The following is a 17,818-nucleotide window of genomic DNA, read 5'->3' on the forward strand; positions in this document are numbered from 1 at the left end:
TATGCATGAAATTATTTTCCCTAATTCCTGTAACAAAATTACAATATAATCAAACCTTTCTAAAACAAGCTCGTTTGTCCAAGTTTTTTCTTATATTTTATTGATATTTAGATGTTTTTTTGTTGTTATAAACAAAACTCATCTTTTTCAATTTGTTTATATTATAAAAGATAATAAAATTAATTAATTTTAAAACCTTTTATACATATAGAGAGAGAGTCCTTCCCGCCTCAAATGTAAATCGCATTGTTAATTTCGCTCTGGTTCATGACATCAGCAGATAAAGGTACAACCATTAATGCATAAGAGCACAAGTACCTAAAGCAGGGATAAAAATATCTGCCACTCTTTGTATTTTCCACTTAGATATGCAAAATCTTTCACCTTCTTCTTCTTCTTTCTTTCTTTTTTTCTCTTTCTTGATCATGTGCAATATTATATTGGACGGTCCGTACTCTGACAATGACCACTGAAGAATGGTGGCACATGCCTCCTGTCATATCATACTTCCCAATTCAACGGCCAAGATTCATCATATACGGTTCAATCAACGGTTGTGATTCAATTTTCCTTAAACTTCATTCTGATAGAGTACACGGAGCAAGAAAGAGAGAGAGAATGAGCCATTAATTTAACCTCTCTGTACACACACACACACACACAGAGTCTTCTCTCTCTCTTGTTTCTCTCTCTACTGCTATCAGGTCTAGCTTGGTCGGGTGTGCTATAAAAACAGAAAAAGACCTCTTTATTTTCTCTCTCTTCAAAGACAGTGATTGCTTAAGAAAAGATTTTTTCTTGAGCTCAAACTTAGCTTAGCTTAGCTAAAATCTAGTTATTCAGCAAAAACAAGAAAAGGGTTTTTCTTAAAATTTCAGAATACCTCTCAAAATTTGATCTTTTTTGTTTACTTTTGCTTATTCTACAAAAACAAGTAAAGGGTATTCCTCAAATTTGATCTTTTTTGCTTTTTTGGCTTATTCAACAAAAACAAGAAAAGGGTATTCCTCAAAATTTAATCTTTTTTTGTGGTGTTTTTGTTTTGTTGGGTTGTTAATGGAGGTGTTGGAGAAAAAGAAGTGTTGTGAACTGGGTTGATTTCATTAGGGTTTTGATGATGATGAGCTGAAATTAGGAGTCTTTTTGTTAATGCATGTGGGAATTGAGGTGGGAATTGGGGGTGGGGGTGGGGTGGGGTATGTTGAGGATAAAAGTGATGAATGGGTGTGAGACTTTAGGGTTTGAATTGGGTTTTTGAGGGTCTTATATAATTTTCTTGATAATCATATTTTTGAGGGTGTTTTAGATTTTTACTTATTTAAAGGGAAGTGTGATTAAAAAATTATGAAGCTTTCAACATCAGGATTGAGTCAGCAGCCTCATGAAGGTATCTTCTACTTCTCTTCTCTATAATACTTTTTCTTCCTTTGGTGTCTTCTTTTTCAGGTTTGGCTTTTTGTTTATTAACTATCACTGTCTTTATCTGCATAATTTTTGTCCTTTAATATTTATTCTTATGCTTTGTCTTTAGCTAAACTACTAATTGAGAAAAAGATCATGAAAATTTAAGTATGAATTCACTTAATTAAATGAAGTAACATCGTTCATGAGGATTCATATAGCTGAGGCGTACTTGTTGTTGTTGTATTCAGTTAATTAAATTAATGCTGATGGATTCTTTATTTGGTTGTGGCTTCTGAAAAGGAGAGAAGAAGTGTTTGAATTCTGAGCTATGGCATGCCTGTGCTGGTCCTCTTGTATGCCTACCATCGGTAGGGAGTCGTGTGGTTTACTTTCCTCAGGGACATAGTGAACAGGTCCTTCTTCATTTGCCACATTTCTCTCTTCTTCATTAATTGTTCACTAATAGTTGCAGCAGTGATCTATTCATTAATTGGTCAATTATTGATGGTTTTAATGGAATTGAGTGCCAGGTAGCGGCAACAACTAATAAAGAAGTTGATGCTCACATACCCAATTACCCAAACTTGCCGCCCCAGTTGATCTGTCAACTTCACAATGTCACAATGCATGTGAGTTCATTGTTTATGTTCTATGTTTTCTTATGAATTGTTACTGAGTAAGTTGTAATTGGTTTATGAAGAGTTGACAATTCTTGAAATTTCAGGCAGATGTTGAAACAGATGAAGTATATGCTCAAATGACGCTGCAGCCCTTGACACCGGTACTTCATAACCCGACATTCTCATTTTCTTGTTTTTTTAAAATACATTGTGTGAATTGGATGACAAAATACCGTGTTGTATTTTCAGCAAGAACAAAAGGATACATATCTTCCTGTTGAGTTGGGAATTCCTAGCAGGCAGCCTACTAATTATTTTTGCAAGACACTCACCGCAAGTGATACCAGTACGCATGGTGGCTTTTCTGTTCCTCGTCGTGCTGCAGAGAAAGTTTTCCCTCCTTTGGTAATAACTGGTCCGATGTTCTCGTATTTTAAATACCACTCTGGTTCTGAGTCTGATATTATTCTCATTTTCTTCTGACCCAGGATTTCTCACAAACACCACCTTGCCAAGAATTAATTGCAAGGGATCTGCATGACATTGAATGGAAATTCAGGCATATTTTCCGAGGCAAGCTTTAGAGGCTATTTTCTTTTTATATATATAGTTTTACACTGTTTTGAGTGTGTCAGACTTTTATATATCAGCTGGCATTCATTTTAAGTTTGCAGAAAGATTGAGATATAAACACAGTTAGATATGTGCTCTCTTTAAACAATATTTACTTCTAATCCTCCTTTGTACTTGCTTGTTTAGGCTCCTTCAGAATTTAGGTGCTTTTGTGACTTGAATGTACATTAACAACACATTTGATGGGAAAAGATAGACAACTAATAAGTTTTGTATTTTGCTCTTTGTTTTTTGAAGCAATTGGGTGGAAAGAAAAGAAAAAAAGAAGTGGGGTAGTGGCTCATATGTAGGACTGATATTTTATCTTTCATACTCCCCTACACTGTTATATCCTTATGAAAGTTGTTGTGTTAATGCCGGGAATATACACGAGCAGTTTTAATCCCTATGTTTACTAAAACTCAGCACTCATGGTCTCTATTATTATTAAAACACATGTCAGTGTTATCTTTGACGAAATTGGCTTGTGAGAAGCATGTGAGCTATTTAAATTGAATAAGACCGTGGGGGCGAGCTTCTACGGATTCGTTTTTCCCAATTCGTACCTTAAGAAAAATGTTATTCAAGCCAATTGGGGAAATGAGTCCGGAGAAGCATGTATGTCCAAACGGGATAGCACCCGTTAGGGCTTTATAGTTTAAACAGCGCACATGTTTCTCACGAGCCAATTTTGTCAAAGAAAACTATCGCAGTATGTTATAAATATAACGGAGACTAAAAGCTTTCGTGAACATAAAGGACTATTACTGCTCAGGTGCATATTTAAAGGATTATTTTTGACCAACCCCCAAACATAAGGGACTAATGTTGTCATTTTTTCTGTTGCCATATGATGTATATATGCACATCTTAATAGTTGCTTTAAGTGGAGGACCACACTTGAGAAGGACTTGCAGAATGTATTTCATGTTTTGTGTGTAGTAACTGGTGTAAAATGATGCAAATGGAGTAGAAATCAGGATCTTTTTCCTTGTCAATACTCCGGTAATTTGAAGCCATTTTTTGCGTAAAATACTTTGTCCACCCATCCAAAAGCTTCTGAGGTTCATTCTTTAAAACTTGTATGCTTTGGTTCATTATATGAATTGTGGGGTAAATTAATGAAGAGAACTTAATAGTCGGTTTCATTCTTTTCTTTGTACTGTGTCATGTAATCTTCAAATAAGGTGTATCTGAGATGCTATTCTCTTTGTTTGAGGTGACAGACAACAAAACATCTTGAATGACGGACTATTTCTAATAGTTTATTGGGAATAAATAGAACCTGAAGAAAATTAAAATATAATTAGTTTTGGCTTATAAACATTTTAAATCCTAACTCGAACGAGATAATATCAAATGAAGAGGCAGAGAGTAGTTAAGGTTGTCTCTGATACTGTGCTGTCCAGGCTTTCTGACCCAAAAAAATGAGGCAGAAAGTTTTCGTACATTTTCTCTATAGGTTCCTGAAATGGTTACCGAGATTTTTCATGATCCTTTGATTGCAGGCAGGATTAGGCGCTATTGTAATCTTGTAGGATAGAATTTGTGATGATAATTTTTGAGGATTAGTGATCTGCTCTGTAGTAATAGTGGGGTTCTGGATGGGATGCTATACAAGTTCTCGTTTTGTTGTGTGAATGTGGAATTCAAGTTGGAACTAATTTTTCTATATGAAGTTCACATAGGTTAATTAACCTGACTAAGAGAACATACTTGTACTTGAAAAAAAAACATTAAAAAAAAAACAGCCTGATTTGGGTAGATGAGTGGATGGCCCAGAATGGAGGTGGTTATAGAATGAGAATGCAGCTCAATTATTTCTGTTAGTCTATCCTAAGTTGCTCGGATTCTTCACTTTTGGTGCCGCACCCATGTTGACACGATGTAGGTGTGGCTGTGAGTGGTATCCGTACTAGATCTGGTCAACCCTTTTTGGTACTTTGACCAAAATAGATGGAGAAATTAGGGACAAATACAATGGTTTTTGAAAGAAATACCTTGTATATAGAAATTTTTATGTGAGTCCTTTTCCTTTTATCTCTTTCTCGGATTCTCCTCTTGATCATTATTTTTTTTTCTTCTTAAAATACCTTTTAAGTTTCCCAAATAGTGACTCATAATTTGGATATATTTTTATAACTCTATTTTTAGATGTTTGAATTATTGTTATCCGAATCTCCGCATCTGTGCCCCTGAATCTTAAAATTTAGATCATGAAGGATCCAACCTCTAGATCCGCACCCGTATTAGATATCCACACTTGAGTCCGAGCAGCTTAGAATCCATCTATCTACAATTATTTGCACAGCTTCCGTGTGCAAAAATATTAAGGAGTTCAAGCTAGGTTATATCGGTGGCAAAAGAACATTATTGTTATTGCAAGATTTGCATCATTGCTTCAAAATCAATTGTTTATTTAATTTTACTTGGTACATGTAAATGGTATATAGATTGTTATACTCTTTAGACTTACGTTATAGTTTTTGAACATCCAAATGAAAAAAGGTTTCACAAAATGGTTCAGAATACTTGGCTATGTGCTCTTGACATCCTACTTCTTTTACTTTAATATGGGACTGTTCTTTTTTCATCCTAATCCTGTTACCGTAACGTGGTGCTATTGTTCTTACCATAGCTTGTTTATTGACTCATTTGCTGGATAAAATAATGATTCCTGATTGCCCATGGAAGCAAGAACATAATGCATCATAAAACTTACTTTGAAACCTGTTTATATTTGTGTGTCTGTGCATGCAGGACAGCCTAAGCGGCATCTTCTTACGACTGGCTGGAGTGTGTTTGTTAGTGCCAAAAGACTTGTCGCTGGAGATTCAGTTCTTTTCATTTGGTAGTTTTAGCTTTTATTTATTTTTCAAATAAACTTATCTTAGATTTTCCCCCATAGGTATAGCATCTAGCCGTGCCGTTACCTGGGGCTTTCTCTCATTGGTTTTCACCGTTATCGTGTCAGGAATGAGAAAAATCAGCTCCTCCTGGGAATTCGTCGTGCAACTCGACCCCAAACTGTGATGCCATCATCTGTTCTGTCTAGTGACAGCATGCACATTGGATTGCTTGCTGCCGCTGCTCATGCTGCCGCTACCAATAGCTGTTTCACTGTTTTTTTCAACCCAAGGTGTTGTGAATGATTGTCTGCTCCTTATGTGTTTCTTTAGCCTGTATATCCTTTCTGCCTGTTGAACTAATGCTTATTGCATCAGGGCTAGCCCATCTGAGTTTGTGATACCTCTTTCAAAATACATTAAAGCTGTATATCACACTCGTGTTTCCGTTGGAATGCGTTTCCGGATGCTATTTGAAACTGAAGAATCAAGTGTCCGAAGGTATGGAAGTATTTGGCCTTAAATGAGTTCTTGTTTTCTTTGTGTTACGATTTCTCCAATCTCTTCGGTTTAGAAGAAAGAAAAGTGTACATAGCTGTAAGTAGCATATTAGTTTCTTACTGATTGATCGTTAAGCAGCTTTTGATACCTAACCACAGATAAGTGGCACTTGGATCTGGCTCCATAAGACAGATCAGAGTGGCTCTTTGATGCGGCTCCTTTATTTTGTTCATAATGTCGAATAATGTAGGAAAAAATGAATTCAGATGAATGTACAAGTTTATGGCTGCAGTTGCTTACTTTCTTTATGTTTTATTCATAGATTTGCATAATTGAAATCGGAATCAGCTAATTAATGTGTTGGGTTTCTCTTCTTATGTGTGGATCTGATACTTTTCAGATACATGGGCACAATTACTGGCATTGGTGACTTAGATCCAGTTCGCTGGGCCAACTCTCACTGGCGATCTGTCAAGGTAAATGAGTTAAGCATTTTCATACTCCCTCTGTTTCAATTTATGTGTCTTTACTTTTTAGTCTGTTTCAAAAAAATACTCTTTCTATATTTAGTAGTTTGTTAACTCCAACTTTTCACATGGCATATTTAAGACCACAAGATTCAAGGATATTTTGGTAAATTATACACATCTTTAGTTTACGACCACAAGATTTAGAAGTCTTGCAAAACTCTTAAATTTTCCTTTGATCTCCATATCATTAAGAAATTCAGACTTCTTGTTCTTCTCGGTAATTAATTATGACATGTTTCCTTGGACGAATTCTAATCTTCTATGGTTTATGTTACATGCAGCAGTAGTTTGTATTTCATAGCGTGCACATTAGCTATTGGTTATGTGCTTTTACTGCTTTTGCCTTCTGGATCATGGATGAAAGCTGTGTACTCTTGTACTAGATCCCAGCTAATTTTTAATTCTATTGCTTATTGAAGAAATAAACCTACGCTCTTTTACATTGGAAATCTACTTTGCACCCACCCTCCCTCCCTCTCTTTTTGCGCAAGCGGAAGCCACCTTTGAACTGATACCTCTTTTCCTGTTCCTTCTATCGTTATCTTCATTTTAAGAATAGCGCTACCTGATACCTTCTCTCATCAAATATGAACCTTAGATCATCCTTGCGTATAAACCTTGTTAAATATCTTAGACCCTTGGCGATGTTTCCTGAAGCTGAATTGCCTGATGGCTTATCACCCAATTCATGAACCCCTCGGGCTGTAAGTCTATTTTAGAATGACATACTTTCATCGGAACTCATGGTTCCTTTACGGGCAAAGATTGTAACTTTGTTGCAAACTTAGGTAAGCTTTTAACTTACACCAGCATTAAATGCTTGCCAGTTATCAGCTATTCAAACACATTAAACTGTTAATAGTTAGAGGCTAAGTGATTTAAGTTTATGTCCCGCTCTCAAATTTCTGCATCAAACTTCTTTACTATGTCAAGTTGTTATTTTATCACACAACATCGTTTATCTTTAATGCAAGGAAAAATACATTATTGCATAGAACACGCTTGACCCAGAATTCATGTAAGAATGTATCAATCAGATTCTATTTTTTTGTTAAAACTCATTTGCTGGGAAATTACAAATGTAGAATAGTTGATCTTAAAAAAAAACAGTTATCTATGTTCACACATCTACTTACACAAGGAATTTCACGAAATTGTAGGTCGGTTGGGATGAGTCAACAGCAGGCGAGAGGCAACCCAGGGTTTCACTATGGGAGATAGAGCCTTTGACTACTTTCCCAATGTATCCATCTTTGTTCCCTCTTAGGCTAAAACGGCCTTGGTACCCAGGAACTTCATCTTTTCAAGGTATAGTGCGCTGAATGTTTATGTGGTTAGCCTGAGGTTTCCTTGTACTACTTTTGGAAAATTTGTTAAATTTTGTTGTCCGTCAGATGGGCCTTCTAAGAGGAAAAAAAGATCTTTCTTTAGCACTCCCTCCGTTCCAATTTATGTGATGGTGTTCAAATTTCGAGAGTAAAACGAATTATTCTTTGACCGCAATTTTTCCATGATGTCTTTTAAATGAATTATTAATTTTTGTGTCTTATAGTACTTGTTACGTAGTTTCCGAATAGGTAATAAATTTTGAAAAACTTAAAGATTCTTTGTCCAAATACACGGTCAAAAGTAAGAAGTTTGAATCTCGAAAAGCGAAAAATATCGCATTTGGGACAGAGGGAGTAGTATCAATGATTCATTATTGGACCTTCAGCTTATTTTTGTTCAGGAGGAACTGTTGTAAATACTTTTCCTTGCTTTTTGCAGAAAATAACAGTGACGCTATTAATGGAATGGCATGGTTGAGAGGGGAAGGTGGTGACCAAGGGCCGCATCTGATGAATCTTCAATCTTTTGGCATGCTTCCCTGGATGCAACAAAGAGTCGATCCAACTATTCTCCGAAATGATCTTAACCAGCAGTATCAAGCTATGTTGGCTACTGGTTTGCAAAATTTTGGGAGTGGCGATATGCTGAAACAGCAACTGATGCAGTTTCAGCAGCCTGTCCAATACCTTCAGCATGCCGGCAGTCATAATCCTCTCCTGCAGCAGCAACAACAACAACAAGCAATGCAACAGCAACAGGCTATTCATCAGCATATGCTGCCTGCTCAAACTCAAATGGATAACGTTCAAAGGCAACCACAGCAACAAGTCGGCAATCAGATGGACGACCAGGCTCATCAACATTCTTACCGGGAACCATATCAAATATCACATAGCCAGCTCCAGCAGAAACAACCATCAAACATTCCTTCTCAGTCATTTTCAAAGCCGGATTTCGCAGATCCGAACTCTAAGTTTGCAGCTTCTATTGCTCCATCGGTCATTCCAACGGGGCTAGGTTCTTTATGTTCGGAAGGAAGTAGTAACTTTTTGAATTTCAATAGAATTGGTCAGCAGTCTGTGATCATGGAGCAGCCACCTCAAAAATCTTGGATGTCAAAATTTGGGCATTCAGAATTGAATGCTGGCTCCAACTCATCCTCACTCCCGGCATATGGGAAAGATACTTCCACTTCACAGGAAACTTGTAGTTTAGATGCCCAGAATCAAACTCTTTTTGGTGCTAATGTTGATTCTTCAGGGCTTCTCCTCCCGACAACTGTGTCCAATGTTTCTACTACATCAATTGATGCTGATATGTCCGCTATGCCACTAGGGACTTCTGGATTTCAGAATTCTCTATATGGTTATGTGCAAGACTCTTCTGACTTGTTGCATAATGCAGGACAAGTTGATCCACTAAATGCGACCCGTACATTTGTCAAGGTGCAAATTCTGATGTGTAGGTTATGCATTTCATTGACATTTTCTTGTATATGACTATTATGCGGATAAAGCTGTTTTCTCTATGCAGGTTTACAAATCAGGGTCTGTTGGGAGGTCACTGGATATCACCCGGTTCAACAGCTATCATGAGCTACGGCAAGAACTGGGACAGATGTTCGGGATTGAAGGGTTCCTTGAAGACCCTCAAAGATCAGGCTGGCAGCTTGTATTTGTTGACAGGGAGAATGATGTCCTTCTCCTTGGAGATGACCCATGGGAGTAAGTACCCCGTTACTAGAGAGATTACATTTTATCTCTGCTCAAAATTTACCAAATACGATGGAATGAAGAGCTTATGCTTTCAGTCCATATCATTCACATGTCATTTTTTATTGTTCCTATTTGCTAAAACTCACAGGGTATTCCTATGTCTGGTACTCATAGCTAATTACAGTAGTGAAGCCAAGAATTTTGCTAATGGTGTTCAAGATTTAATATGTATGTATAGAACCTGATATTTGAAGGGGAACCTTGGAGCAACAATAAAATTGTCTCCGTGTGACCTACAAGTCACAGGTTCGAGTCGTGGAATCAGCCACTGATACTTGCATCAGGGTAGGCTGGCTACATCACACCCCTTGAGGTGCGGCCCTTCCGCAGATCCTGTGTAAATGCGGGATGCTTCGTGCACTGGGCTACCTTTTTTTCCTATAGAAAGTAATATTTGACCTCTATACACAATATACTCTTCTGGCAAAGGGTGTTAAATTGACCATTTAACCACTCCATCAGTTGTAGTTCAGCCTCTGGCTGATTATATATCAATTCTAGTACATTCGTCTTTTTTCTCTTTTTTTTTTTTTTCAATAAGGAATTCTAGTACCTTTGTTCTTCAGCCCTGTGGTAGAGTACACTTTTCAGAAAATGGCTTTTTTACCTTCTTTTGTCCGAATGAAGACATGGTATTCACTTTTTCCATTTCTGGCATGTTATTTTCAGGGCATTTGTCAACAATGTCTGGTATATCAAAATTCTTTCACCCGAGGATGTGCAGAAACTGGGGAAGGAAGAGGTTGAAACCCTAAATCGTGGTTCACTTGAAAGGATGAACAGTAATAGTGCTGATGGTCGGGACTTCATGTCTGGACTGCCATCGATAGGGTCACTTGAGTACTGACTGTTGTCATCGTTCGATATAGAAAGTGTGGTTCCAAGTCTCTGCTCCCCAAGAGCTCAGATGTCTCAATTTTCATACCGTGTTTCTTGGCTTCTTTAGCGTTGGCCTAATTAATCCCGTCTCAATTGTATGGCGTAATTCTTTGTGTAGTAGAGATTTAATCCATCTCCCATTTGTATTACAATGCTGTTGTATGAGTTAATCTTTAATCACTGTACTCAAGCGCAAGACAGACATGATTTAGACTAAGAATCTTGAAGATGTAAACTTGTCAATGCAGTTAAAACTTTTGTGAGTGCATTTGTTATTTGTTAATGTGGATTACCTATTCCGAAAAACCAATGTGTTGCTCCTTTATCAGAGGACCAAGATATCACTGATAAATAGACCTTGGCCTAATTCAACCCAAAAGCTAGTTCATGAGGAGAAGATTGTCTAAGATTATATGGAGACCAAGAAACCCAATTGTCACCGATATGGGACTCAACCCCCGTCCCCTCATGCCCAGGCTTGCAAACTGCAAACTGGAGCGTGGACAGCTTAAATGGGGGCCTAATATCGATAACAATAAATTGGAATGTGCCCGACTCGATATCATGATAAATGGACATATGCCTAACTCAAACCCAAAAGTTAACTCATGAGATGAGGATTGCCCAAGACCATATAAGGAGATCAAGAAACTCAAATCCCACTTTTGATTTAACAAATAACACATATGATCGAGAAATGTACCTGAAATCTCATGGAAGCCCAATAGGTAAGAAATTAAATATGTAGAACTATGAATACTATCCAAAGTAGCCAAGGGTGCTTGATAATATTCCGTTCTTGTGAGTCGAACCAAGATTTAAGGTTTATGGGTTCAAATTCTAGGCATTTTAAGTAATTGGATTTAAAATTAATAATTTGTACAAATTTAGTTAAGAGACATACATAATTTGAACCAAAGCTACTGGATTCTGTTGAACTTATGGCCGATACGCTAGCTTCACCCTTTCCCGTGAAAGCCTTTTTCAGTAGTAAGATATCCTCAATATACCCTCTGCTTTATCTTAATCTGCATATGTGGAAAATATGGGGACATGTATACAGTCCAATCTCTCTTAGACATAGCTTATGTTGGTACTAGCAAAAACAACCAATGTTTGATTCTTCACTTGAAATCAGTAAGATCATAAATAGGGAACAATATATAGGATGGTAGTTAACGTAATGTCTGGATTAAAGAAATGTACATGAGTTGCTTCTGTTCTTGTCATTACAGAAAACCAAAACAAGAAGAAGAAAAAAACCCAGGAAAAACAGAAGAAAATCTTTGTCAGCCTCACCAGAGAACATAATTACAGGAAAGCAAACGTTAAAGGGAAAGCAAAACCAATTTTTCTCTGTTGGTAATAGTTGTTTATAAAAAGTATAACTACACCATAAAAGTGCCTAGCTATGGTGCTAGTTCTACTTGCTTTTATTCTCAACGCTGTTGTTTCCTGAACTGAACTGAGGAGTTGTAATGGATATCGTATCGACAAGACTCGAGTCTATATCAATGTCAATTGGCACCACAGAAGGCCACACAAATGCTGGTTTAAATGGTGGAACTTCTGGTGCTGGTACTGACCCTGATATAATTTGAACTACCGTCTGTGTTTTAGGCCTTTCACTAGAAATTGGATGAGAGCATGCCAAAGCGAGAAGTAACAATCTCTTTGCTTCTTCAGCTACATAATCATCCCCGAGACTCGTGTCAACAGCTTCGAGGATTCTGCCATCGCGATGCAAGTACCAAACCCAATCGGCAAATAGTTGAAAGCCATTAAATTTAGTTCCAGGTCTTTGGCCACATACTAATTCCAACAACACTGCTCCAAATGCATAGACATCAGAATGTTGAGTGGCTTTTCCAGTGTGGAAACATTCTGGTGCAATGTACCCCATCGTGCCAAGCACGCCTTCAGCCTCAGCATACGAGGTCTTCTCGTGGTCAAGTGCTCGTGCCAGGCCAAAATCACCTGAGGCGTGCATTGAAGTTGGAGTCGAGCATGATGTTGTTCGCCTTAAGATCGCGATGGACCACTTTCTGCTCAAACTCATCATGTAGATAGTGCAGAGCTGAGGCGACGCCTGAAACAATCTTACACCTGACTTGCCAGCTGAGTGGCTTTTTATCTGGCCCTGAGAAAAGGTGTTTGTCTAGGCTACCATTTGGCATATACTCATATACAAGTAGTAGCTTCCCATGCTTGTGGCTCCATCCTGTCACAATAATATATGATTGTAAGATGTTTATGTCTGTATTGCTGTTCTCATCAGCTTGAAGTAGCACAGTAATTTCCTTGAAAGTCAATAAAAGTCTGCTAGAAAGGCAGATAGTATAAATGTTTCTGATAAAAAAACACAGTCCGGTGCAGTAGGCTCCCACTATGTGCAGGGTTCAGGGAAGGGTCAGACCACAAGGGTCTATCGTACGCAGCCTTACCCTGTATTTATGCAAGAGGCTGTTTCCACGGCTCGAACCCGTGACTTCCTGACCACATGACAGTAACTTTACCAGATACGCCAAGACTCCCCTTCATTTCTGATACTATGATAATAGTTGCAGTAATGTCATAGATGTGATTAGCTTCAAACTGATACAAGAGTTTCACTTCTAAGGTGAATTTCATATTATCAGGTCGCCTAAAAAAACAACAGATAATCGTTTATAAAATGTGCAATCAATAACCTGGAAAATAACCTAGATTACCTGCTACAATGGTTAAAGTACGTTGATAATGTAAAATTCTTAGTACTGTTAATGTATACAGGTTAGATCCTTGATACAATAATAATGGTCTATAAATTTATCCAATCAACAATAATGAACTGTAAAATGCTAAGGATATCAAACTTTGTACATGGCAAAACAAGTTGGGTAGTAGTGCTCCAATCATCTTTTTTGTAGGACCTAGTTTTGGAATATTTAAACAGGTCTCAATTATGATGTATTGTTGTAGGGTCACCCCTTAGTAGTAATTGGAGTTGATTGCATTTTGAAGCAAATGTCCAATTCAGTGGCTATGATGTTGATATTAACTTTTAGATAATACCAAATTTGTCACAATAATTGACATTTGAATGAAGGTTGATTTTCCAATGAAGCTTCCTTGATTCTTACTGAGAAAGTATAGCAGAAAAAAAATGCTTTCACTAAGGTCAAATGCATATTTAGGATTTGAATTTTATAGGTTCAGATTCGTAATTTTATCATATCTCATTTAATTTAATAGATTTTAAATTTATTATTTATACATATTAATAAATTTTTTGGGCAAAAATATGAAGTATGAACGAAAACTATTGGTTCAGATGAACCCGTAGCCTCTACACTGGATACACCTCTGATTAAAGGGCAACCCGGTGCATTATGTTCCCGCTATGTGTGGGGTCCGAGAAAAGGCCGGACCACAAAGGTCTACTATACGCCCTTACCCTGCATTTCTGCAAGAGACTTTTTTCACGACTCGAACATGTAACCTTCTCATCACATGGTAGTAACTTTACCAGTTACGCCAAGGCTCCCATAACTATGACTTATAATCATATATATATATTCATGGTCAGCAAAAAGGTTGAACCTCATTGCTTATATGTACACACTTTAAATAAAGTCTCCAAGAAATAAGAGGAGACTTAAAGATAAGAATGAGGAAAAGCTAGTATTCAAGGATTCCACAAAAAAGAAAATTCCTGTTCAAAACCATGATTCAAGACACTAATGATCTCATTGCTGATTTCAGAGTTTAAAGACTAATCTAGAGCACATTTTAAGCTTGTGCCTAAGAACAAAAAATTGTACATAAGAACCAAATAATATCCGGAATCTACTAGTATGACTAATTCAAATTGGCGCCGTGTAGGACTAATTTAAGGGAAAAGCACTCTTATTACGGATTACTCCATTTTCAAAGCTTGAACTTGAGAACTACTTGCAGGGGTGGAGGGAGGGTGTTATTTACGGGTTCAGACGAACCAGTAACCTTTTACCTTTTTCTTAGACTCTATATTTGTATTAGAAAATCTATTAAATATGTATAAATACTTAATTGCGAACCCAATAACTAATTAACGCGTTCGGTTGTAAATTCAAAATCCATAAAATTTAAATTCTGGCTCTGGCCCTGACTAACTAGTAGAGAAATTGACGTGGGGCTATGTTTGAAATTGTTGGTAGAGAAAGCAAAAAAGATACTAAAGGGAATGAATCAGTGCTCTTCTGTCTTCCAGCCAAGAACTTAACTATTAAATTTTGGATTTTTGCTCCAAGAGGGCATTATTATTATTTATGCTAGCAAAAGTAGTTCTTGCATTCGAGTGATCATACCCTACAAAGGTTTGGCTTTAGATATATTTTATTCGTTTTACAGATTTGGACCATTTTCTCCGATCACATCAATGAAGTCTTTTTCTATAGGATTCTTTATTTCATCTCAAAAGAAAGATAATTCAATATTTTTGCTTTTATAATTGTTGTCTCGATTACTCCTAAATCCTATCCACTATTGACCAACTTTTAACATAAAGTTATCCCTTACGCTAGAGGCGGACCCAAAGATGATGAGGCGCATGAGAGGACCGTTCAACCAGTGCCCCATCACACATGGGTCGTCTAGTTGGGAAACAAATTATCCCAGAATTAATTATTTCGGATTTAGTTATCCTACCCTTCTATAGGGGTAAAAATAACATTACAATCGCGAGATAACTAATCCCGAAATTATTTATACCGCGATTTTGTTCCAACCAAACATGAGATAAACTCATCTCAAATTTAATCTTGGGACTAATTATCCCTTAATTATCTCTGGTACCAAAGGAGCCTTAAGGGTTTTTAGACAAAATATAATGTTTTCAACACACACACACACACACACATATATATATATATATATATTTAGAATTTTACGCGACAAGAATTTATAATATAAATATGCCTACAAATGAAAAGAACCAAATCCTCAGGAAATGTTAGAAGCAAGATTTAGGCCCCGTTTGTCCATAATTTTTTTTATTTTTAATTTGTTTTAAAAAAAATGTATTTGTCCGTAAATTTGCAGCGAAAAACCCACTTTTTCAAAATTTTAAGAATTTTTTTTTCTCCCCTCACAAATCTGCACCATTTTTTCAAATGAAATGCATGTCCAAATATAATTTCAAATTCCAAATACCATTACCTAGTTTCGAATATTACTTTTTTTTAAAATATTGTCACTTTCAAACTGTTGCAAAAGCTATGGCACACCATTTTTGACGCTGTCATGAAAGCTCTTAAGTTTCTTTCCACCATCTTATAGTAAAGACTTATTTTTAAGAAGAGATGAAGTTCATGCACCATGTTAACAAAATTCAACTCATGTTTCAATTGGCTTAAACTCGTGATGTTCTAGTCACGGCAACAACTCTTAGCGTTATGCCAAGTTTTCCTTAATACTAAAAGTAAAAGTAGAGTGAAAAAATACTTACCAAGCAATTTGACAAGATGTTTATGCCTGAGACGGTTGATAATGGTAAGCTCAGCCAAGAAATCATCCTGACCTTTCATACTTTCCCTTGAAAACCATTTCACTGCAATTTCCAAACTTTCACCAACTAAATACCCTTTGTATACCACTCCAAATCCCCCTTCACCTAGCTTGTTTTTTTCATCAAAATTATTAGTAGCTTTCTTTAGCTCCTTAAACTCAAAATCTCTAGGCATTCCAGGCAAACTCTTAAGTGCACCAAGTATATTTGACTCTGAGCTAGCAGCCTTTTTCTTGTGGTAATAGTACCCCAAAAGTGGTAACAAAATCAAGAATAGAACAAATAATGGAACCCCAACACCTAAACCAATTGTTAAGTATTGATTTTTTTCTTGAAAATACTCAACTGTAAAATTCCACCTTAACACACAATTCAATTGATTAAAATTCCCCGTTGAAGCAGAAAATCCAAAGTATGATTCTTGATTCACAACATCTCTTAAATCAATATCATGTGATAATATTGGATTCTTTGGTCTAGGTGGGGTTGAGCCATTTTTCTCAGCTTGTTCTGCTATGTACACATCAAGAACTTTCTTGATACCATCATATTGTACCCAAATATTGTAAAATCTTGCACCAATTGGAGCAAGCTCAATCCCATGTTTGGTTAAAGATTCAGACCTTATAGATTTAATACTATGAATATCAATGCCAATATGGTTATCATCAATGTCAAAATCTTGCTGAAAAGTGTCGAGCTCAACCGCGACAACTCTATTAATAAATTTCCCATCTGTAGTAGCATTTGTCAACCCTAAATACTGCCCTTGACTATTTGGTGGCAATTCCAAATCAGGAGAAATCAAGAAAGTTAAACCTTCAGCTGCAGTTTTATTATCCAGCCTGTAAATGTTTATAAGAAATGAAGAGTTGAAAGATGCAACTCTACTATCTTTTGATGACGTGTCACCTTCCCATAATTTGAAGGATTGTTTCAAGAAAATTCTACCTGAATTATTGAACATGTTGTAATGAGAGTTGGCTGTATCAGGAGTTACTTGTAGAGCTTGGTTGCTGATTTGTGCAGGTTCTTTAATTTCCAAGAATGGAATATATGTATGGTCAAAGGGATCTCCATATTGTTTTTCGAATTTTATTAGCTTGGCTTGCGATATGGATTGAAGACAACAGAAAAAGATGAAGATGGTGTTGAGTTTTGGTGTCAAAAATCTCATTTTTCATGTAGTGAATAGAACTATAGAGAAGTGAGAATTTGGAAAATGGAGAAGAAAGAAAGATGAAGGAATAAAAGAAGCCTTGGGGCACGTTGGGATTTGCTCTCTTTTTTTGGAGATGTAAATAGAATATTGGAAGAGGCAGACATACAATGATAATAATATATGGTGGTGGAATAGTTGAAGTTTGAAGTTTGAATAATTTTTGGCTGTGGTCTCATAGTATTTCATGTGACTACCACGAACTTGCCCCACTCCCTAATTTTCTTGCAATTTCATTAGTATTTTATTACCCTACGTATCACCGTTAGTAAATTGTCTCGTATTTGTTATTAACCCTAATAGAGTTTCAACTTGAAGTATAAAGTAGAAGGTAATTTTAAATTATAATCAAAAGTAGATGAGTAAAAGGCATTCCGATGCACCACATTCATGCTGCCGAAGGGCCGCACCTCAAGGGTGTGACGTAGACAGCATATTCTAATTCAAGCATTAGTAGTTGCTTTTACAACTCAAACCCGTGACCTATATGTTATACGAATACAACTTTATTGATGCTCCAGAGCTCGATGAGTAAATTCAAACATTTTTCTTGAAGTATTTTGACACCTAAAATTC

General features: G+C 36.6%; 1 protein-coding gene and 1 pseudogene across 1 annotated transcript; one reads left to right on the forward strand and one right to left on the reverse strand.

Annotated features, from left to right (window-relative positions):
* The first annotated feature begins 654 nt into the window (after nt 1-654).
* LOC107787782 (auxin response factor 8) lies at nt 655-10,764 on the forward strand. Its single transcript, XM_075241614.1, has 14 exons — nt 655-1,387; nt 1,705-1,817; nt 1,935-2,033; nt 2,129-2,185; nt 2,274-2,429; nt 2,513-2,597; nt 5,397-5,487; nt 5,611-5,775; nt 5,861-5,983; nt 6,384-6,459; nt 7,674-7,821; nt 8,281-9,287; nt 9,376-9,566; nt 10,287-10,764. Exons 1-14 carry the CDS (start codon nt 1,345-1,347, stop codon nt 10,462-10,464), a joined length of 2,532 nt encoding a protein of 843 aa, XP_075097715.1. The 5' UTR covers nt 655-1,344; the 3' UTR covers nt 10,465-10,764.
* Nucleotides 10,765-11,670: 906 nt separating this feature from the next.
* On the reverse strand, nt 11,671-17,398 carry LOC107787783 (putative L-type lectin-domain containing receptor kinase S.5; annotated as a pseudogene).
* Between the last annotated feature and the right edge of the window lie 420 nt (nt 17,399-17,818).

The sequence above is a fragment of the Nicotiana tabacum genome, chromosome 21 (genome assembly GCF_000715075.1).
Source record: "Nicotiana tabacum cultivar K326 chromosome 21, ASM71507v2, whole genome shotgun sequence".
In the NCBI taxonomy this organism is placed as follows: Eukaryota; Viridiplantae; Streptophyta; class Magnoliopsida; order Solanales; family Solanaceae; genus Nicotiana; species Nicotiana tabacum.